Source organism: Argentina silus (genome assembly GCF_951799395.1).
Source record: "Argentina silus genome assembly, chromosome: 2".
In the NCBI taxonomy this organism is placed as follows: domain Eukaryota; kingdom Metazoa; phylum Chordata; class Actinopteri; order Argentiniformes; family Argentinidae; genus Argentina; species Argentina silus.
The window spans coordinates 15,499,460-15,522,931 of record NC_139656.1 but is presented as its reverse complement, the minus strand read 5'-3'; the positions used below and the strand labels follow the sequence as shown (position 1 = coordinate 15,522,931).

The window sequence follows — 23,472 nt, the reverse complement described above, 5'->3', positions numbered from 1 at the left end:
ACTGAACAATTTATTAGGAACACCTGTACACCTTCTCATGGTGGAGGTGGTGAAATGGCTTGGGGAATGTTTTCTTGGCACACTTTGGGCCCGTTAATACCAATCAATCATCACTTGAATGCCACAGCCTATTTGAATATTGTTTCTGACCATGTGCATCCCTTCATGGCCACAATTTACTCATCTTCTAATGGCTACTTCCAGCATGATAATGCACCATGTCACAAAGCAAAAGTCATCTCAAACTGGTTTCATGAACATAACAATGAGTTTAGTGTTCTTCAGTGGCCTTCCCAGTCACCGGATCTGAATCCAACAGAACACCTTTGGGATGTGGTAGAATGGGAGATTCACAGCTTGAAAGTGCACCTGAAAAATCTCTGTGATGCAATCATGTCATCATGGACCAGAATCTCAAAGGAATGTTTCCAACATCTTGTGGAATCAATTCCACGAAGAATTTAGGCTGTTTTGAGAGCAAAGGGAGGCCCTACCCAGTATTAGTATAGTGTTCCTAATAAAGTGTTCAGTGAGTGTATAGTCTGTATACATAATATACTGTAGACTATGTTATTTCCTCGTTTAGGGCAAGCCTCGGCCTAAGGTGACCTGGACAAAAGAGGGGGAGCCTATAAACCCTAAAAGGGTCAACGTGAGGAACAGCGATACGGATACAATCCTCTTTATCCGCAGTTCAGAACGCAATGACTCTGGGAAGTATGAGGTCCAGGTGCAGATTGAGAATGTTGAGGACACAGCCAGTGTCTCCATTCAGATAGTGGGTGAGGACTCCACACTTCTCTAATGGCTTTGAAAATGATTCTATTAAAATGCACGACTGATTTGTTTTTTACATACTGTATGTTTCCATTAAAAACAGTATAGACTTCAGAGTATGGTTTCTCAAGACACTTTACTTCTTCTCAATAGATTTGCCAGGGCCTCCGGTGGCTCTGAAGATCATGGATGTGTGGGGCTTCAATGTGGCTCTGGAGTGGAAGCCACCCAAGGACAATGGAAACTGTGAAATTGCTGGCTACACTATTCAGAAGGCTGACAAAAAGACCATGGTGAGATTTGATGATCTTAAATGTGGCAGGTATTTTACAGAACTGTTCCACCGCATTTACATGGTATTGAAAAATGATGTGGTAACAATGGCTACGGTCTGGTACAGTAGGTCAAATAATTCAACATTTCATAACTACCTCTTACCAAGTGTTGCCTAGTGGTCCTTGTTTTAATCAATCCCAAAGAAGTACAAACAGATTATTATTGTGTGATTTTTTTAAATAAATATGTAGTTACCCTAGTCATGTATATTAGAATATAAAATGCAACCCCATATTAAAACTACCATAAGAGAATATTCTTGTCCCATGTCTGCCCCGGCTAGCAGATTCAGTAGATCATATCTAAATCACGAAGAGGCTAATATTTAATCTCCAACTGGCACCCAGAGGTCAGTCCTCTGAGAGAGTGAGAGCTCCCTGATAATAGCTGTTAGTATCCTGGCCTCGGCTCACAGTGAACTATGCCAGGATCTCAGTGTTACCATTGGGTCTAATAACCACGCCACTGCCAAGCTAAGGCAGCTAAGCTCTCCCGACACATACCCATAATTGAGTAATGTATGTACACTATGTTAGGGGAAGAACGCCACATGGTCACTGGATATTTTAGCCACCCTTGTGACACAGTCAGCCATACCTGGGACAGAGCCTTTGTGGGCAAAGAGAGCTGCATTCTGGGCCTGTTTGTTTGAGCTCCAACTGCCACCTTCTGCCACTCCAACCCCCAGCCACCCTGGAGCAAAGCAGGGCTGGCATGCCCTAATCTTAGCCTGCTAGCCTTGGCCCCCTACTCTATAAGGCTTGTCTGCGAAGTGACGCAAATCCATTGTACTTATGCGCTGCAAGGTTAGTGGCTAAATAAAAGCTCCCTGTTCAGGTTTCACACTAACCAATTAATTTCCTTCATCTCACAATGACAGGCTTGTAGATACAAGATGATCATGTTACAAATAACAATATCTCAATTGGATATCAGAGATGCCTAAATATAAAAGTGCTGGGGTTCCTGGTGCCCCTTTGCTTGGCACACATTCATAGGTACTGGCATGTAGATTCATCTTCTCAGCAAGCACTGGCACTTGTTATATTTTGGTGGCACCAAAATAGCATAACTTCTAAGTATTTACCAATTCATACTTTTATTAGATTTGGAACAGCATTGACAATTGGATTTCACTTTGTATACATGTTGACCAAAATAGGGGAGGCTGGTGGAGGTAGAAATTGGCGGAATTGCATTTGATGTATTTGATACCATTTCTCAATCCATTCCATGCTTGATACCATTTCTCAATCCATTCCATGCATTACAATGAGGCTGTCCGACCTCCACCAGCCTCCCCAGGACCAAAAGTGGTTCATCAGCACAAGCACTGTTTGCATAAACAAAAAAGTTGACCAAATGTGGTTCATTTTCAGGAGTGGTACACTGTCTATGAGCAGTACAGGCGTACTAACTGCGTGGTTTCTGACCTAATCATGGGGAATGAGTACATCTTCCGTGTGTACGCCATCAACATGGTGGGTCTCAGCGAAGACCCCTGCGACTCAAAGGACAGCGCCTACATCCAAAAAACAGGTGGCTCCCATACCCGGCCGGTACACTGTTAATCACATTCCTACATAACAGTTATGAGCAAGTTTGATTGTTATCGTGTACAGTATGTATTTAGTCATTGGAAGTCATCACTGTCTATTCAGATCAGATCACATATTTGTTGGTATGGAATTTTAGCATTCACAGATTTTCAAAAACAGATATTTCCACTTACAGTACTGCCAGCTGTTTAAACAACATAGAACTAACTGAACATAACCCAAACTCTGGTTGTTCATCAGGTATCCAATACAAGTCTCCAACCTACAAGGAGCATGACTTCTCAGAGGCTCCCAAGTTCACACACCCGCTGGTGAGCCGTTCGGTCATAGCAGGTTACAACGCAACCCTCAGCTGCTCTGTCAGAGGCACCCCCAAGGTGAGCATGTGGTCTTCTGCATCCAAGATAGAGGGATAGAGGAAAAGAGTATGGTACTTACTATGAATAATCAAGTGACTGTAATCATCAACATCAACATCAACATCATCATCTTAACACTGTCTGTCTATCAAATCAATATGACCATTATCACTATTATCATGTGAGGTAAGGTTGTACTATTGCTTTACTTGTTGTACTATTCTATGCACATCATTGAGTGCATATACTGTATAAATTGTATAATTATACTGTTTAAATTAATTTCTAACCTCTCCTTCTTAGCCAAAAGTGACCTGGTACAAAAACAAGATGGACATCTCCAACGAGGCCAAGTACCGTATGTTTACTAAGCAGGGTGTTTTGACCCTGGAGATCCGTAAGCCCTGTTCATTTGACGGGGGAGTGTACATGTGCAAAGCAGTCAACAACAGCGGGGAAGACATTGTGGAGTGCAAACTGGAGGTCCGCCGTAAGTATCCCACACACAGCTATCCTTGTCCTACTGCAGTGAGCTCACTAACACACCACAGCCTCCACAGCCCTGCAAATCCACGCAACGCAATCCATATTCCACGCATCACGAGCACATTTACTGTATACAATTGTGTAATGGTAGTTATTAAAAACTTCAACTTCAACAACAACAACAACAAAAGTTGTACAGCCACCTTCATCTCAATGTTTTTTTGTCCTGTCTCAATACAACAGGTGCATATGTGTCCATCAAATATGAAGTCATATATGAATGCCTGAAAATGTCAACATCATATATGAAAGCTCCCCAGCTCATATTTATGACACATATGTTTTTGTGTGTTTCCATATGAAATATTCTGTATTTCGGACAGCAAATCTGAGATGGAAGAATGATCATAATCTATTCATTTCAGATTTCATGTCAATTTTTACAGACAGATTATGTCAATCATATGGCTTTATATTAACTGCCTGACAGACCTTTAGATGTATTCCAGTGTACATTCCAAAGGTTCTGAATGGATCCTCCCTCCATGATCCATCTGTCCTGAAGTGTGTCTCTTTCTCTCTGTAACCCACCCCATGCTGGGTCCTGTCACGCTTTTCCCCTTTCCTTCTCAGAACCTGTGTCCACAGGTAAGACCCCAACCCAACCCCACCCGGAATCTGGAACATTTTATAAATAAAATGTTTTTAATAAATAATGGAGATGTGTGTATCTGCCTACATCAATCACTGTGTAGTTATAGCATGTTTTCTAGTTGCCACTATTCAAGACTTACAGATTGCCTGTCTTACAGCTCAAATCACTAAAGAAGACACCAAGAAGTGAGAAGACCTGGTTGACGAAAGGGTGAATGTCCTATCCTCCCTTGCTTACACTCCTCTGGGACCCTGGCAAGGAAAAAGAGTCAAGAGAGAATTAGTTAGTTAATGATTCATCCCCTATTGTGTGCACATCTTCCTTCCCCTAGTTGTGAAATCATCTCACATAGGTCATCAAAGACATTTATCCCTATTGATTTATTGTACCTTCATGTATTTCATGTAATCATTTTTTAGGAGTAGCAGAAATTTGGGTTGTTTGATTGACACTTGTGTCCATTGTAGGAGAGAGGTCCCTATGCTGTGCTGTATTAACAATTTGTTGAGTATTTGTGGCAATGGCTATTTCTGTTTAATTTATGGAAAATAAATGCAAAGCTTTGTTGTCATTGGGTGCAATTTCATAAAACATAAATCATTTGCTGGATTCTCTTCCATTGAGTTATACCTTATTCTATTATTTTCTATTCTTTTGAGTTATATATTGTATACTCTATTATTCTCCATTTGATCATACATTGTACATTCTGTATCTATTAAATCAGGTTATTTATTCCATTCTATTCTGATGCGTGCACAGGTGGAGCAGGACTCCTGTGCTTCATGCTGCTCTGCTGGCCACATGATCGCTATGAGGTCAACAAAGCACACAGCATGCCAACCAGCAACACAGCATGCCAACAACGCAAACAGCATGCCACTGGCACTCAAATGCCAGTGGGAATGAACAAATGCTGTCAAGGGCTGGGTATTAATGTAACAAAGCCTGGCTAAGGCTAAAGTGGATAGAGCTATGTGTTTAATGTGTGCTGCAGAGGGAGTTATGGGAAGGGTTGGAATAACCAGGATGTCCCATGGCTGTATGGCTGGGGGGTGAATTATTTGGTCCAGCCAAGCCATGTTGCGCCTGAAATGCTGTAAAAGGTAAGGCTCATAGTCGCAGAAGATGATTGCCAACCGCTGACCTTCATCCATTTGTGTACCGTCACATATGTTACATTTTTAAAATACAACCACATAATTGTCATTTTTGAGGTATAGATTTAACATGTGCTCACTGGAAGTGGAGGAATGGACAAGTGCGGATTCACTACTGTCTTGAATACAACCACATAATTGTCATTTTTGAGGTATAGATTTAACATTACCCCTCATATGCTATCATCAACAGATGTTTAATACTTGTTTTAGTAGTTGTTTACTACTTGCACCTTCATATTCCCTATTGGCACATTGATAACACAGTACAGATGCAGTCATAGAACATTACAGAGTTTGGGTCAATTCAAATTTCAATTCACTAAATGCAATAAGTAAATTAAAATGCAATCAAGGAACTGAAACTACCAATTGATTATTTCTTTATTCAGGAATTTTTTCCATTGACTAAATTGAAATGAATTCTATGCATCTCAGTAAGAGGGGATGGTAGTGTTGTAGTTTGTACAGCATGTGTCATATACCCAGTGCATCTCAGATTACATAATCATCTTACACTATCCACATGGTTATTTTTCACAAATAACATAGTCAAAACTCTCCACACATGAGCCAGAGGAGCCAGTTCAGAGGACTGTAATCACGCTGGGGGACATATATAGCCCTGGGGGGATTCTCTTCCAGTCGACTCGGTTCAACATCTCACTATGGGATATGCAGTCGTGCGTTCCCTATTTGCTGAAACCCTTTTCAATCACACCTGTAACAGACCGGGAGTGCTTTCCATGGCTGACCTCACCCAGTCCAGCCTATAAAAGCTACTGCATTGCGCGCCCATTTCTTTCTTTACACTCTTCACTTGCTTATTTGCAAGGCTGTCTGCAGTGTAGAACCAAGCTGCCTAGCTTATTTGTTCCACTAGAGAGTTAACAGCTTTCCCTGGGAAGTTACCGAGTGAAGTTCTCTCTAGTTCGGTTAGCCAACAAGAGATTGAATTAGTAACTAGCCTAGCTACTTTCTCTTGTGCCCTTTGGGTGCCTTGTGAGTTTTGTTGCTACGTGAACTTTCTTTGTCTATATTACCATCGAAGTGTTCCCCTCTTTTACTACACTAAGTGAACGAAAGAGTCTAGTTTTGCTACCTCATGTTTTCCACACTAGTTAACACTTGGTTGTAGCATTACTTGGCTAGCTAGCCTACGGTACACAAACGTTAACTTGCTCCACTGCCATTGCTATTAGCCTGGCTCGTTAGCATTCACCACACTGGTCAGACCTTGAAAATAGCACCACCCTTATAGCCCATGGAGTCTATAGATCTCAAGTGGAGGGTATTTGAGGGATGATGTGAGAGACGTGTTGTGGTGCCTTTTCTGTGCTCCATCCCCCTTCTTACAGGACCTGCTAGAACAGGGCAAGGCCTTTTCCACCATTGAAGGCTACCTGGCCGCCACCTCCACATGCCATGTTGGTCTGGGTGAAACGACTATAGGGACGTTGTGCAAATGGCGTTGTGCAAATGTCCCATAATGAGATGTCGAAATGAGCCAACTGAAAGAGAACATTGTGTTTCAGTATGTAACCCTGGTTCTCTGAAGGAGACATCTCACCAGGTTGCCTCTCTTTTACGTGCTTGTGAAGAGGTGGTTCACAGAATGAAATGGGTGTGCAAGGCAGTAGCCTTTATAGGCTGGGCTGGGCAGAGTCAGCCATGCAAAGCACTCCCGGTCTGTTCCAGGTGTGATTGAATAGGGTTTCAGCGAATAGGGAATGCAGGAGTGCATATAACAGTGAGATGTGTGTGTGTGTGTGTGTGTGTGTGTGTGTGTGTGTGTGTGTGTGTGTGTGTGTGTGTGTGTGTCAGGGGTGTGTTGTATGAAGAGGCAAGGGAGCCAATGCCTCCTCAAGATGTGGATTGACCCTTTAAGGCCTGATGTTGCATAAGGCAATAATGTCTTTGAACACCTGGTAAAATGTCTGTACATGATCAATTCACCAAAATAATGTACTGTCTTAGACAATAGATCCCAATTAACACATTTAGCACCCTCTGGTGGCTGACTGTTGTATTTCACCGTGTACGTTGTCCAGAGATGTCTGAATATTTTTAACAAATTCATTTTTGGCAAAGTTATAGTCACATCAGGCGTTAAGGACTGTAATCACACTTTCAAGCTTTGCATAGGCTTTCATGTAAAATAATATTTTCGTAGCTCAACAGCTGAATGAAAACTTACTGGATCTCTTTATTCTGGAGCTCCTGCCTCCAGAAAGGAGATACAGCGATGCACAATTATGAAGGGGCAATGACCAAATTCATAAAAAAGTCACGTGATAAGAGGCAGTGCCTTTACTTCCCTGTGATTGAACAATTACTCTGTCAATAATAGATAGTCCCTCCTACTTTAACTAGATGAAAGTAGTAAGCCCAGCTGTCAACGACAGTTCGATATGTGGAGGAGTAGGGGGCATCCACAAGAGATTTATTAGCTTTTAGAATGTCAGGAGAGGTGCCCAATGTGTGTATCTGGTGACAGCTGAGATAGCACAGTTTGTAGTTACAGTAACTAGTCGCACAAACATGAGGGGGGCTGACCGCATCAGCTTTGAACTGGCTGCTAGGGAAAGTGAGACTGGTTGCTCTGAGTGCTGTGTTGATGCGCACAGGTTGAATCTTGTTTTGAGTCAAGTGGCAAAGATCAGTTAGCAAGAGAGCATGGTCCCCCGAAACCCAATATCTGCCTCCTGAAATCCCAGGAAACGCCACTGGTGTGTGTGTGTGTGTGTGTGTGTGTGTGTGTGTGTGTGTGTGTGTGTGTGTGTGTGTGTGTGTGTGTGTGTCTTCATTTAATTAATTGCATTTTAATTTTAAAGCAACTTGATTTATATAGTTTGGTTTACAAAAAATCACAGTATACAGTACATCAATTCCTCCCACAATTGGCATTTAACTAAAAGCGTGACTTAAATTCAGTGACAATGTACAACCAGATGTATGTACAAACAAATCCTAAGGTTCAAACAGGAACAACAACATGAAGAAAACACTTTCTCACAAAGCACTGCTGGTAGCCACTACAATTGAAGAGGTAGCTTCCATGGTTAGACGATGCATCCCATTCTTGATTATTTCTCTTCTATAAAAATAATTTACAAATGCATAAGACAAGAAATACACACAGATTTGGAATTTGCACCAGATAATATGAGCTTCAAACATCTCCAATAAACTCTGGACATTTGGTTGGTGTTAGAATATACACCCTGTCGAACTGTTCACAAGTCAATACCACACAAAGAGCTAATCTATGTGAAATAATTTCAAAAGCCAATATTATGCAAACTAAGGACGCGTTAACAGATTGTTGAGGGGAGTCAAGGTTTCACTACATTGCCTGAATTCCTGAGCGCTAACATGAAGTACACATGTGGGTACAGGCTCCAAGGGTGTGCCCACCCCATATGCACAGTCATGCTCATACACATCCATCACACAGATATTCCCCCCAGTCACACCCAGTCCTCTTTCTCATACTGAAATATTATGTATATTGTACGTTGTCATATGATCATGTACATTACAATTTGGGTACACCAATGAGTTTTCAAAAATTCACACACTGAGTGCCTCTTGCTAACGACTACGGGATAGAAAGCACGTATTGTGTCTTTAAGACTTAAGACTGGTGGGGAAAAAAAACTAACAGTGAACTTTCACTACAATACAATCTGTCTCAGAAGACAACTCAAGACATAATGGTCTTTGTGTGGCACTGACTTCCACCACAAGAGGCGCATGGTCTTACCATGTGCATGCTCGCACTTGGTAGCTACATTAATTCACCTGATAAAAACCTGACCCAGACCATCTTCAATCAATTTTAAAGATCTGTGAGGGAGAGCACAGTTCAACAAAACGGTTCTCAGTCCAAGAGACAAGACCACAATATAAAAACCCTATCCACAACCACTGGACAGTTTAACAGTGATCTCCTCTATCTCCACAACACATTCTAGCCTCTATCACTTTATAGTTAGCGAGGGTCCGGGATAGTTCACTCTCATTTTAATGGTGACACACGTGCAGATTCAGACTTTTAGATTCAGTTGGGTCACATTGGAGTTTGAAGTCGTTTATCTCTTATGAACTACATTTAACACATCATTACCCCCCTTTAATTTAAGACCACTTCTACATTCACACACAAATACACTAGATTGAGGATGATTATACATTTGCTACATGTACGTACATAGAACATTATTAATGATTATGGCAAGGCTTTAAAATCAACCGATCAGGGAATGACAACATGTTAAACGATAAAAAAACTGCTTAAAGCTACAGGTAGAACCCTACAAAGAAATGGCACACAAATCCTTGCCTTCGCAAGAGAGGTGACAGATGAATGAGGCATGTGACATCTTGATAACAAGTCCGCTAGTCTAAACCAAGGAGCAGGCACCGGTGGCAAGATTTCCCTCTTTTGTTGCACCTTCGACAGCCAGTTCATGTTATCACAAAGAGGGATCTGATCTGTTCAAAATTCCTGAAGGGCAAAATGAGGGTTGGCCAGAAGTGTCCTGGCTCAAAGAAGTCTGTTTCAATGCCAGATTCCCTTTTTTTGAGAGAACTTTGAGTCTCACACAGTGATTAATAGAAGTGCTTCCTGAATGATTTGTGTGCAGGGGAGCCCGCACGTGTTTCATTGTGTATCACAAACAGTTTGTATTTCTTATAGTGTCTGAACACAGACACACACACAGGCATGCACGCACATACACACACTCGGCACACACACACACACACAGCTAGCAGGAGAGGGTCCTCAGTCTTTGATGCGAGGTATGTTGTATGAGTAGTGGACTAGCGGCAGTCCTCTGCTCTGACAGAAGCAGGCTCGTCCACAGGCCTGCACCTGATCTGAGCTGTCCGACACAAACGAGTCTCCCTCATCAGCGTACTCCGACTGGGCAGAGGGCGTGCCACTGTCTGCCCAGTACCCCTCCATACGCTGGCACACCGCAGCACCAGCCGAGAGTGTGGGGCAGCTGTGGGATTTCACTAAGTGTCTGCAGACTGAGGAAGAGGAGGAGGAGGAGGAAGAGGTCCTGGCATGAAGTGCCCCCTCACAGTGCTCACACACGCCTGCGTCCCCGCAGAGCTGAGAGTACACCCCACAGTCGTAGGCTAGCTGTGTGGAGGAGTCCCCATCCACAGCCCCGGAACACCCAGCCCCTGGGCCTGCCCCTGCCTTCACCCCCCGGGCCACAGCCCCCCGCCCCCACACACGCAGACGCAGCCAGTCCTCCCTGAAGGCCGGACTGAAGAAGACGTAGAGCACAGGGTTGAGGCAGGCCGGCAGGGGGAAGAAGATGAGTGTGACAGACTTGGCCATTTCAGGGCCACCCGCAGTCCCAGAGCCTGCCAGCAGGGGGGCGAAGGAGAAGGCTGCCACGGGGCAGAAAAAGATGCAGTTGGTGAAGATGAGCCACGCCACGTGTCGCACGGCTCCTGCCTGCTCGGGGTCTGCCAGCTCCACTCTGCCAAGATGGCAGTACAGCTGGGTATACACGGCAGCAGTGAACAGGTACGCCAGCGCATTGAGCAGCACCAACGCCACTGTGACTCCCAGAGCTGGGCCCTCGCCTCCCGAGAAGGGCAGGCATAGTGGCGAGGCTGAGGGGTCACTGGTTCTGAAGAGGGGCAGGCAGGCCGTCGCTGCCGCCATGAGCCCCAGTAGACCCGCCGCCAGGGCGAAGCGCCGGTATACGCCCAGCCTCTCGCCACTCCTTCTGGGTGACACCACCACTGCCTTTCCCAGGAGCGCCCGCACAGCCACGCTGCGCTCCACAGCCGCCAAGGGCAACAGCAGGACCGCCCACTCTGAGGAAAAGACCGCCAGGGCGCCCGTGGCCCGGCAGCCCACACCTGTCTCCCACCACACCCCGAACTCAGCGAAGGAGCCCCAGGTGGCGGCATCCAGCATGGTAAGGACCCCCACGTAGACTCCGGTTAGCAGGTTGGTCAGCGCCAGGAGGCCCACCAGCAGTCGGGCAGGGGAGAGGGCGGGTGCCGAGGTGCCACGGCGGGTGAAGGTGGCAGCCAGTACCAGGGTGTTGAAGACCAGAGCCACCAAGCAGATGAACCAGACGGTCAAACGGATCATCCAGCTGCCCAGGAGGTGCTCACACGGCTTGAAGGCTCCTGGAGAGGTGAGACAGGGCCTTGTGTTAGCAGGAGGTGGGATGCAGCGAGCCTGCAGTACACAATTCAATGCTAAGTAGCCTACAGTACACAATACAATGCTGTTGAATTAACAGACAACACTGAGTGTCATTTACCAGGCGAGGGAGAGCAGTGCATCACAAAGGAAATTCTCTCCACTTCTTCTCCACCTACAACACAAAGGCAATTAGCTGACAAATTCAACTTGATTTCTCTTCTTTTCATCCCTCCATTGTAGTAAACCTAGCATAATTTAAAACTGGTCAAAATGGTTGTCATATGATGGTGATGGTAATTTTCATGGTGATGGTAATTTTTTTTTGTTTGTTTTGGTTTTATAATTTATTTTGAGTAGTGACACAGACACAACAAAGAAACATGGGTACTTTGCCCAACAAGGCATTTTGAGCAAACTGAAATAACCAGAAAAAACAAGCAACCCCACCAAAAATGGGGCCTGATAATGACAAACATTATTTTTAAAAGCAGTGTCTCATTTTCCCCACATATTAGCTTTATGCAAAAATATGTTTGAATTATTTTTTCTTGCTTGAAAAAGTACTTTAAGATCCCTTGTTTATTTTCTTCTTCTTTAAATTCACACTAATGTGACCCTCCCGCCCTACTTCCTCTTTTCCCTCGTCCCTTTCTCCCCTCCTCCCTCAACCTCCCCAACCATACCTCCCTCTCTCCTAATTCCCATTCTCTTCTCTTCATTTTCTCACCTGTAACCTTGTCATCCTCCTCATCAGTGGCAGCCACTGAAGTATCACATCCCACAAATGCACAGCACTGGTAAGCATAAGGGACTGATATGGACCTGTAGAGCATAAGAAAATAAACCAATGTCACTTAGAGAACTAGGCATCATTGACCGTAACCTAACTTTAATGAAATGAATTGGGCTTGAACCAACTAGATGTGAATACATCGATCTAGATTGGTATAGAGTGAGATAGTTTGGATCAGTGACTTGGATCCTCACCTAAGTTTGGGGAGGCTTTTTGCAGTAAGAACACTTTTCATCTCCAGGTTTCCTGTAAGTTTCAGTTGGTTCACGGCACCAAGTCCGTTTGTTGGAAGGGTGGTCAGAGAATTTAGACTCAGGTCTCTAAAATAAACAACATGATTAGTGTATATTGTACTGTATAGGTACATATCTGACACACTGAAAAAAGTACATTATACGCAGGTGTGTTTAACCTCAAATAACAAAAAGGAACATGTGTACAATACAGTAAGTAAAACAATGTTGTTTGTCATGTTAAACTGAGACGTATTGTGCATTATGTACACAGTATTACACTACTATACTAGTAGTGTATCTGTTACACTTGCAATAGCTTGTCATACAACCTACATGACTATACAGTGTCATACTCACAGGTTGGTTAGTGCTGTCAGGGAGAGGAAAGCATCTCTGTGTATGGTTTTCATTTCATTTCTACTCAAGTCTCTGTGGGAAAGAAAGAAGATATAATGGTGTGCTCAAAATCAGGGCAGAAAATAAGCTACTGTTCTTTTCTAAGTAGCCACTGGCATGTGCTGTGTTGGCAGCATTGAATTAATTTTTGATGAGATCTTAGGTGTTGCACCATCAAGCCTCACAGCTAGACACTGTAGACTGCAAGTATGTGTGTGTGTGTGTGTGTGTGTGTGTGTGTGTGTGTGTGTGTGTGTGTGTGTGTGTGACTCACAGCAAGCGCAGAGCAGACAGACCCTGGAAGGTATTCCTGTCGATTCGCTGTACAAGGTTGTGCTGGAGGCTTCTATAGTTCACAAAAAAGACACAATAAGACACTTTTTTTTTCAGAAGGTGGGAAAACAGGCGGATCATAAACTACTGAGTGCATTGAGAGTGTGTGTGTGTGTGTGTGTGTGTGTGTGTGTGTGTGTGTGTGTGTGGCTACATAAGTGCGTACATACAGTAGATGGTTGAATAGATGGTTTGATGGTCCTTTCTCCTATTTTCAATGTATACAACACTCACATTTCCTGCAGCTTGAGACAGCCTTGGAAAGACGGCAGCTCCTCAATCTCATTGTAGGACAGGTCACTGATGAGGCAAAAGGAGGACACTTGCTCAGTAATGTCATCTGGTATGTGACTAGCTGGGTTTGAATCTATTGGGTCTGTGTGGACTGTGGTGATTGATTCAGGCCTGAGATATGTTATCATGAGTCCTGACTGAGGAGTGGCTGTGGTCACTTACAGGGTCCTCAGCAGCTTCAGATCTTCACACAGCTCAACCGGTATGGCAGAAATCTTAGTGCCTGTCAGAGTGCTGGAAATGGAAGTCTTAGTCCATTATCAGTGACACACATCAAGGCACGTCTATGAACTAGGGCTGTACAGATGTATGGATGAATCAAACACATTAATCAACTAATCCTTTAGTTCAAAACGGATTTCTATATACCAAACCAAGGACAAGAAGCTAGAGTAGGTGACATGTAGCCAAGTAAACAAGAGTGCTATACCAAGGAAGCTCAGTTCATTCAATTAGCACCCTTTTGTGTTAATCAGTAGGAATGGGAATGGCAATTTGCACCTTTGATTTGGAGGCCATAATTTCATTGTTAACTTGTAAAGTACCATATTATTCTCCCACTCATTGTTTAGGCACCACTTTGGGTTTCTTGACATTTTTTGAAAATCTCTGACCATCTAAATTGTAAGGTGACTAGTCGATCAACTAATAGGATAACATTTTATCAACTTATTTTTTTTATTATGTAAAACACATCCATTATAACATAGTAAGAGATATGCGGTATGTTGATGTTTTGAGTCTTCTGTATTAGTCATTTGTATTAGTACAAGTATTAGCATTGTGCACTCACAGACTCTCAAGGTTGTTGGTCCCAGTGAGGCAAGGAAACTCCTGCATCATACTAGCACCACGTAGCATCCTGAAACAGATATCTCCCAAACATTAGACTAAAACATTCATTATGATAAATTTACTCTCATAACACTAAACATGACAGCAAAAGTATCCAGAATTGAGATGGAGGTTTGCTACACAGTGTGACATTACACAGAGATAGTAACTTGTGTCTGAATCACTCTCCACTCCTAACTCATAGATCAGGGATAGAAACTACCAGTATGAGTACATTTCCCCTCATAATTGATATGCATGCGTAATGCGACTGACAATAACAGGAAGTATGCATGATGAAGTGCAATTATGTGGCAATAATGTGTTAAATCAATCTATTCAGAACTCAATGCCTTGGTGTTCATAATACAGGACCTGGTCTATAGTGGATCAGGACTAGGACTTACAGGGAGTGCAGGTCAGACAGATTCTGGAAGGCTGAGACCCCCACGAAGGACAGAGGGTTGTCATACAGGTGGCTAGAAAAGACAAGACAAGACAAGAGGACACTCTCAGACTTATTCCCAACTCATTTACTATGCGAGAATGGCACCATCTTCTGGTCAATCCTCTAGGGCCCATAGTCACCCATTAAATTAGCAACTGGCTGCTGGCATTCCAGTGTGTGTGTGTGTGTGTGTGTGTGTGTGTGTGTGTGTGTGTGTGTGTGTGTGTGTGTGTGTGTGTGTGTGTGTGTGTGTGTGTGTGTCTGTGTCTGTGTGTGTGTGTGTGTGTGTGTGTGTGTGTGGGTGTGTGTGTGTGTTTGTTTGGGTGTGTGTGTGTGTGTCTGTTTCTGTGTGTCTGTTTCTGTGTGTGTGTGTGTGTGTGTGTGTGTGTGCCCGGCGCCACGAGAGGGCTTTTGTCAAGTCATTTTATCCACTCCATAAAGGGTTAACTGTCTCAAGATCCCCTCTTTGCTCCTCCTGCCTCCAAAAACAACTCTAATTTGATTGGCTTTGGCTGGACTCTGGTCAATCAGTCTGATATGAATGTGAGCCAGCCATTGACTGAATGAAAGCCATGTGCCTGGGCTGAAGATATTGTCAGTTTGTCAATAAAGTCAGCAACATAATTTAAGTCAATAAACCTACCTATCGAAAAAAAACTAGCCAGCTAACTAACCCGAACCCTTACTATAAACTATATATTTTTGTATAGGCTATGTTTGAGTATAATAGTTTGAATCATTTATTTGCAAAGTTGTTGAAATGTTTTGTAAAGTGACACAGTAGCCCGCTCTCCACTGGCAAGACAGCTGTGACTATGCTATGACTGCAAACACATTGTATGTCATTAATTATCCATCCTGTGTTATGGCCAAGCTCAAATAGTTTTTCTTTTTTGTTGTTTTGCTCAAATAGTTGTGCCCCCTTAGAAATGTCATGTGCCCCCTTATTTACTTTCCCCTGGCTCCGGGCCTGGTGTGTGTGTGTGTGTGTGTGTGTGTGTGTGTGTGTGTGTGTGTGTGTGTGTGTGTGTGTGTGTGTGTGTGTGTGTGTGTGTGTGTGTGCGTGTGTGTGTGTGTATGTGCGTGTGTATGTGTGTGTGTGCGTGTGTGTGTGCGTGCATGCGTCTGTGCGTGTGTGCATGCGTCTGTGCGTCTGTGTGTGTGCATGTGTGTGTGTGTCTGTGTGTGTCTGTGTGTGTGTATGATTGCATTTGTTGACAGTAGGGCTGGTTTGTCCTTACATGGTACGGAGCAAAGGGTTCCTGTGGAAGGCTCCCTCAGGTATGGCTGCTATATCATTGCTGTGGAATCCACTGGAGAGAGAAGACAGTGTGAGACAATGAATCTAATCATGGTGTTGAAACAAAATGCAGTTTTGTATGCATGTTCTGCTACAGGATATAGTCCTCTAGATCAATGTTCTTCCCAGTTCTCGCACTAACATTTGATTATGATCCTACCACACCTGATACTATAAAATCCTTGTATTATGTGTTAGATGTGTTAAAACTGGAGTTGAAAAACACTGCCCTAGTCTAGATGAGATACTGTAGTTGATACTGTAGTTTGTACCAATTCCCACCATTAGATGGCATCTTTCTATCTGGTGAATCAATGAATTGTTTGATTGAAGGTTTTATTCCCATGAACCTAGTTAAAAAAGACTGCCATGGGTCAAAATATAATCACAGAAACATCTGCAAATGAGATTTTGAGCTTGATATGCAGTTGTAGTAGTTTAACTACACAACAGATCCATGTCACTATTGTTAAACTGAAACATTCACAGTGATATCTTGAAAACCAAGGGCATGTACATCAATCTGTGTGCCCCTCAGAATAGTTCATCCGTCTTTCATGTATGAAAACGTCATAGGAACAGGGTATCATAAATGAACATGGCTCTCTTCCTACCGCAATGCTGACAGACAGGAGAAGGGAACAACAAAAGAAAGCCAAGTATAAACAGACAGAGTGGCCTGTGTTCTTAGGGGCACCCTCTAGACGACTCATTCATCTCTCAACCCCCCCAGTTCCACACAGAAAGACAAACCACTCACATTTCTACCAAAACACACTCTGCAACCACAGTTACACTGGAAAATGGACTGACTGTCTCCTCTTTTCACACATAAATTGACTGTGGGAGCCTGATATACACAACAGAGGCTCCCCATAAAATGTTATATTCATATAAATATGAAAAAAAAAAAAAAATGTCAACAACAAAATCAATCAGTTTATCAGTCTACGTTTGTGTTTGTGTGTGTATGTGTGTGTGTTAGGGGACAGTACTCACAGCTCCTTCAGTTTGGGCAGTGCCTGGATTGCTTCTGGGAAGACCATCAGGTTGTTGAAGTTTAGATCCCTGAGGGAACAAAAGGAGCAGGGAGTCAGTGCCCTCAGCTCTCGGTTGCATAATCATTACAGCACACTGGGCCACTCTTCATCATACAGAAACCATTCTCTAGCAGTGCTGTGTGAACAGAATCAGTTTTAACATCAGTTTGTAAGATTTTATGGCTGGTCCGGCTTTTGACAGTAATTTGAAGCAGAAATTAAGATGTGTCAGTGTAGCAGGCAGACTGGACTTGTATACCCCTACAGCAGGTCAGGATATACACTCTCCATACAGCGCCCTATTCAATACAAACATCAACATTGAAGTTTGGTGCTGCAATATCTTTTATTTGAGACAGTCAAAGATATGAAAGGTTTATGTGGTAGCTCTTAAACCATAGGTCAGAGAGGCTCTAAAGATGTTTTGTCACCGTGGTGGCTGGCGACGCAGGAGGAAGCGAACAATGGGAGGGTAATGCAGATAGCCATCGCGGACTCCGCTCTATTTATCCTGGAGCAATTACAGGAGGAAGTGGACACACTGACGTTCCGCTCAGGGAGGTGGGGGAGGAGGGGAGTAATGGAGGTGGGTGGGTAGCTCATACAGACACACGCGCACACAAACACACACATGCATGCATACACACACACACACACACACACACACACACACACACACACACGCAACAGAGAGCATGTTCGAATATTGATTCTGTACTTACAGCGTCTCTAGGTTCTCTAGTCCTGTGAAGCAGTTCTCACCAATCTCCTTAATTCTGTTATTATGCAGATGCCTGGAAGATAAAGAAGAAGAATATATTTAGCTGTTAAAGCATTAGAGTGTTTAGGCAGAAGGTCAGGTTTGACTTCACTATTTAAGATCAGCACAAAAAAAAACTTTATTAGCTTTGTCCAATAAAGGGGAACAGCTTTGGTATAAGACATATAGCATATTCTATGGTAGTATGTAAGCACTGGGGTTACAGAGGGCTCTACCAGAGCTTGTAAAAAAAAAAAAGCCATTTCCAAGCAGAGGAAAATACACTCTGAGTGACACACAACACACATAAAACAAACGTTCTATAAGCCAAATGGCATCCTATCCTCTGTGGATGAACAACTCAGCACTTCCACATCTCCCTCACTCCCCGGCCGACAGTAAAAACCCATCCAATCTCTTCACAAGGTAGAGGTAATGTCCTGTGCAGCTATCACCAGAGACCTTGCTGGCTGATCGGGAAATCAGGTGTCAGTGCGTGAGAGAGTGCACTGCTGGGTCTGTCTGTCCACATCTGATGGATACAAGGACCTGTCTTTCTGTTTATCCTCCCTGGCCACTGGGGACACAGATCCATCCTATTCTACCTCAAAATGGGTAGGGACAAATTACCATTTGTCTTTGTGTGTGTGTGTGTGTGTGTGTGTGTGTGTGTGTGTGTGTGTGTGTGTGTGTGTGTGTGTGTGTGTGTGTGTGTGTGTTCGTGTGTGTCATTCCATGGTAACTGATGGCTTCAGACTCATGAAGTATGATCTATTTAACTGACAATTCATATGGATTGGAGTAGAGGTGGAGAGGCACATGACTAAGGTTGGAATGGTACTCTGGAGTAGTTTGTATTTCAGGGCTCATATCACTGCTAAATGTGTATCTATACAGTATATACTGTACTATGAATGAGTACAACTCTCCCAAACACCAGTATGAGAAAAACAGAGCAGTCATGAAGGTAACAGTGCTACAGTACCCAGACAGAAAATAAAACAAAAACTGTGAAAACCCCCCAAAATAGCTAGGCAGCAGGTATTACTCACAGCACCACCAGGCTGGTGAGGTTGGCGAAGGCATTGTTGGGGATGTGGGTGATGCGATTGAGTGCCAGGGTGAGAGCCTGCAGGTTGGCTTGGTGACGCAGGGGACCAACGGGCACCTCGGTCAGACTGTTGTCGTCCAGCCAGAGGTGGCGGAGCTGCTGCAGGCCCTCAAAGCTGTCCTCTGGCACCATAGTGATATGATTGGCATCCAGACGTCTGCAGAGGAGGGCAGAGATGCAGATGTAACCAACTCTACTCTTACTATAAGAAATGTAGGCAGAGTTTGACTTTTTAGCCTGGGGGTACAAGATGTAATAATAAAGCAGTATTGGGAAGTTTTGCATATACTGTAAACAATTTGCATTGATTTGGTGGGCAACTGTGTAAACATAGCCTATGACATTATACTATTGTCTTCCATATTCAACAGCTACATAATTTCCAATTTCCTGCTCTTATAAACTGTAAAGTGAGCCATTTCATACACAGTAAAATGTATTTAAAGAGGAAGTTTACCCGAATTCCATTTTCATGTGTATTTCTGGTCAATCCATAATGCATACCATCTTGAACTATCACCATTTCACATGCAGCTGCATCATAGCTATCAAAATGCGAGGTCTATGTTTACTTCCTAAAGAAGTCTCATACTGCATAAAAATATGTCACACGAGTTTTTGCACTTCGACCCTGCTCTGCTATGCCAGTGATTCCCAGAGAGCAGCACACGCTAGCTCTAATGCTGTTCAACAGAAGGACCTTGCGTTGGAGGGAGAGGGGAAACTTGGAAGTTGTAGGAATTTAATCAAATGGGCAATTTGGAACATCAGGACTGATGAGGGCATTCAAAGATATCTTGAGTCAGAGTTCGTTTTAAAATGCAATTTCTTGTGAAAGTGTCTACTATTGAATAATGAAAACAACAAATCCACTGGATTACAGGGTAAAATTCTGCTTTAATACCGGTAACTACAGTACACAAATTGGCATTTCATTATACATTGTGTATATAGTTTACCTTCTGCATTTGCATCTTAGTATTTTGACTGGGACTTTTATATAGCTTAGGTATGTAATCATTGTTTCTACAGTAACGTTCCAGTTTTGCATTTCTCGGATGCCAACTCCACATTGTTTCCCATTCATCAAACCTGGTGCCACTACATTCTCACTCCCCTCAACAAAAGGTCTACTCCTTTGTATTTCTGTTTTTCCCCTCACAAACTCCCTCTCTCAGTTTCGCTCTCCTATTAACTGTCTTTCTCTCTCTCGTCCTCTCTCTCTCTCTCCATCTCCACCTCTCTTTCTCTCCATACTCTCCCTCTAAATTCCCTAAAAGCTTGCACTGGAAGCTAAAAGGCACGTTGATTGGCATCTAACCCTCAGAGGCATTATACAAACCCGGCTCAGCTCTGCCAAAACATATTACTTCAGCTACGGATCTTAACCCTAGCAGAGAAAAGACATCTGCAAAAAAAGAGAGCGAAAAACAGGAAAAAATAAGAGAGGAAAAACAAGGGAGTAAGGAGGTGAAGAATCTGGAGAGGTGATAATGGCAGAGAGCTGGATTTTTCAGCACATCCCTGCAGACCAGGGTTCCAGCTGGATCCATTTCGATACTATTCACAGTCAACAGTCAGTTGGAGAGTCAGAGAGGCTACGGGAAACAAATATGGAGTCACACACAGTGTCATAGTCCCACAGACTCACATTTAGTAGTCAGAGAGATACTCAAAGTCAAAGTAAGAGTAGAGGGACTGAGAGGCAGGGATATTTTCTTTATAACAGCGACTATAAGCAGAATGACCCTGACATCCATTTTAAAGTTACTGTATAGAATCAAACCCCTGTACGATCACTCCGCTCTTCCACCTCGGCTGTGCGCCTGGCACCGCTGCCTCTACGTGGATGCAGCGGCCGTGCCACTTGGTCACAGCTTTTCACTGTCCTGGCACCCCGCTGGTGGAATCTTAACAGTCCTTCTTAACAGTCCTTCCTAAGACATCTTCACCCCCACTACCCTCCCTGTACTAACCCTAACCCCAACCCTTGAGACCTCTTCACCCCCACTTCCCCCCTGTACAAGTTCTCTCCTGTTAATAAAAAATAAAAAAATAAAAAAATAATAAAAATAATAATTATATATATATATATATATATATAATTATTATTTTTATTATTTTTTTATTTTTTATTTTTTATTAACAGGAGAGAACTTGTGTAATAATTTTAAAAAATAATTAATTAATTAATATATATATATATATATATATATATATATATATATATATATATATATATATATACATTTATATATATATACATTTATATATATCCTATATATATATATATACACTCACCGGCCACTTTATTAGGTACACCTTGTTAGTATCAGGTTGGACCCCCTTTTGCCTTCAGAACTGCCTTAATTCTTTGTGGCATAGATTCAACAAGGTGCTGGAAACATTCCTCAGAGATTTTGGTCCATATTGACATGATAGCATCACGCAGTTGCTGCAGATTTGTCAGCTGCACATCCATGATGCGAATCTCCCGTTCCACCACATCCCAAAGGTGCTCTATTGGATTGAGATCTGGTGACTGTGGAGGACGGATCCATGCTTTCATGTTGTTTACGCCAAATTCTGACCCTGCCATCTGAATGTCGCAGCAGAAATCGTGACTCATCAGACCAGGCAACATTTTTCCAATCTTCTATTGTCCAATTTTGGTGAGCCTGTGCGAATTGTAGCCTGTTCTTAGCTGACAGGAGTGGCACCCTGTGTGGTCTTCTGCTGCTGTAGCCCATCTGCTTCAAGGTTCAACGTGTTGGGCGTTTTCGCCCACAGAACTGCCACTCACTGGATATTTTCTCTTTTTCAGACCATTCTCTGTAAACCCTAGAGATGGTTGTGTGTGAAAATCTCAGTAGATCAGCAGTTTCTGAAATACTCAGACCAGCCCGTCTAGCGCCAACAACCACGCCACGTTCAAAGTCACTTAAATCATCTTTCTTCCCCATTCTGATGCTCGGTTTGAACTTCAGCAGGTCGTCTTGACCATGTCTACATGCCTAAATGCATTGAGTTGCTGCCATGTGATTGGCTGATTAGATATTTGCTTTAATGAGCAGTTGAATAGGTGTATCTAATAAAGTGGCTGGTGAGTGTATATATACACTGCTCAAAAAAGGGAACACTTAATCGTCACAGTGTAACACCAAGTCAGTTAAACTTCAGGGATATCAATCTGTCCATTTAGGAAGCACAAGTGATTGTGAATCAATTTCACCTGCTTTGGTGCAAATGAAAGTGACAACAGGTGCACTGGAGAGGCAAAAGCAAGACAACCCCCAAAAAGTTAATAGTTTTGCATGTGGTGGCCACAGACAATTGCTCTCTCCTTATCCTTCCTGACTGATTCTTCTCTAGTTTTGTGTTCTGCTAGTGTCCTTGTCACTACTGGTAGCATGAGACGGTACCTGCAGCCTATTCAGTTTGCACAGGTAGTCCAGCTCCTCCAGGACGGCACATCCATACGTGCGGTCGCAAGAAGGTTTGCTGTGTCTCCCAGCACAGTCTCAAGAGCATGGAGGAGATACCAGGAGACCGGCCGTTACATGAGGAGAGCTGGACAGGGTCGTATAAGGGCATCAACACAACAGCAGGACCCTTATCTGCTCCTTTGTGCGAGAAGGAACAGGAGGAGCACTGCCAGAGCCCTACAAAATGACCTCCAGCAAGCTACTGGTGTGCATGTGTCTGACCAAACTGTCAGAAACAGACTCCATGGGGGTGGCATGAGGGCCCGACGTCCTCTAGTGGGACCTGTGCTCACTGCCCAGCACTGTGCAGTTCGATTGGCATTCATGAGAGAACACCAGAATTGGCAGGTCCGCCATTGGCGTCCTGTTCTCTTCACAGATGAGAGCAGGTTCACACTGAGCACATGTGACAGGCGTGAAAGAGTCTGGAGACGCTGTGGTGAACGTAATGCTGCCTGTAACATCATCCAGCATGACCGGTTTGGCGGTGGGTCAGTGATGGTCTGGGGAGGCATATCCTTGGAGGGTCGCACAGACCTCCATGTCATAGCCAACGGTACCCTGACTGCTGTTAGGTACCGGGATGAGATAATCAGACCCATTGTCAGACCTTACGCTGGTGCAGCGGGCCCTGGGTTCCTCCTAGTGCAGGACAATGCCCGGCCTCATGTGGCCAGAGTGTGTAGGCAGTTCCTGGATGAAGAAGGCATTGATACCATTGAATGGCCCTCTCGTTCCCCTGACCTAAATCCAATTGAGCACCTATGGGACGTTATGTATCGGTGCATCCGACGCCACCAAGTACCGCCACAGACTGTCCAGGAGCTCACTGATGCCCAGACATGGTCGGGAGTGCGTACAGGCACGCGGGGGCCATACACACTACTGAATCACATCATGAGTTGCCGTGATAAAATTCACAC

The 23,472-nt window shown here is 43.7% G+C and overlaps 2 protein-coding genes across 2 annotated transcripts in view; one reads left to right on the top strand and one right to left on the bottom strand.

The window, feature by feature from the left end:
- mybpc3 (myosin binding protein C3) overlaps positions 1 to 6,822 on the top strand; it is a gene marked incomplete at both ends in the record, with an annotated part of 35,291 nt that extends 28,469 nt beyond the window's left edge. The window contains 8 exons of the mRNA XM_083665170.1: positions 587 to 782; positions 931 to 1,070; positions 2,493 to 2,652; positions 2,913 to 3,049; positions 3,335 to 3,521; positions 4,151 to 4,165; positions 4,935 to 5,071; positions 6,691 to 6,822. Coding sequence (XP_083521296.1) covers positions 587 to 782; positions 931 to 1,070; positions 2,493 to 2,652; positions 2,913 to 3,049; positions 3,335 to 3,521; positions 4,151 to 4,165; positions 4,935 to 5,071; positions 6,691 to 6,822 — 1,104 coding nt within the window. The remainder of the gene's footprint in view (positions 1 to 586; positions 783 to 930; positions 1,071 to 2,492; positions 2,653 to 2,912; positions 3,050 to 3,334; positions 3,522 to 4,150; positions 4,166 to 4,934; positions 5,072 to 6,690) is intronic.
- Positions 6,823 to 8,171: 1,349 nt separating this feature from the next.
- Positions 8,172 to 23,472, bottom strand: part of lgr4 (leucine-rich repeat containing G protein-coupled receptor 4) — a 29,618-nt gene continuing 14,317 nt past the window's right edge. Inside the window, exons 5-18 of the mRNA XM_083697392.1 lie at positions 19,006 to 19,221; positions 17,916 to 17,987; positions 17,153 to 17,221; positions 16,095 to 16,166; positions 14,813 to 14,884; positions 14,365 to 14,433; positions 13,734 to 13,805; positions 13,512 to 13,577; positions 13,219 to 13,290; positions 12,906 to 12,977; positions 12,507 to 12,632; positions 12,247 to 12,341; positions 11,638 to 11,691; positions 8,172 to 11,500 (exon numbers count right to left, since the gene is read on the bottom strand). Of these exons, the coding sequence (XP_083553518.1) occupies positions 10,122 to 11,500; positions 11,638 to 11,691; positions 12,247 to 12,341; positions 12,507 to 12,632; positions 12,906 to 12,977; positions 13,219 to 13,290; positions 13,512 to 13,577; positions 13,734 to 13,805; positions 14,365 to 14,433; positions 14,813 to 14,884; positions 16,095 to 16,166; positions 17,153 to 17,221; positions 17,916 to 17,987; positions 19,006 to 19,221 (2,506 nt within the window). The 3' untranslated portion in view covers positions 8,172 to 10,121. The remainder of the gene's footprint in view (positions 11,501 to 11,637; positions 11,692 to 12,246; positions 12,342 to 12,506; positions 12,633 to 12,905; positions 12,978 to 13,218; positions 13,291 to 13,511; positions 13,578 to 13,733; positions 13,806 to 14,364; positions 14,434 to 14,812; positions 14,885 to 16,094; positions 16,167 to 17,152; positions 17,222 to 17,915; positions 17,988 to 19,005; positions 19,222 to 23,472) is intronic.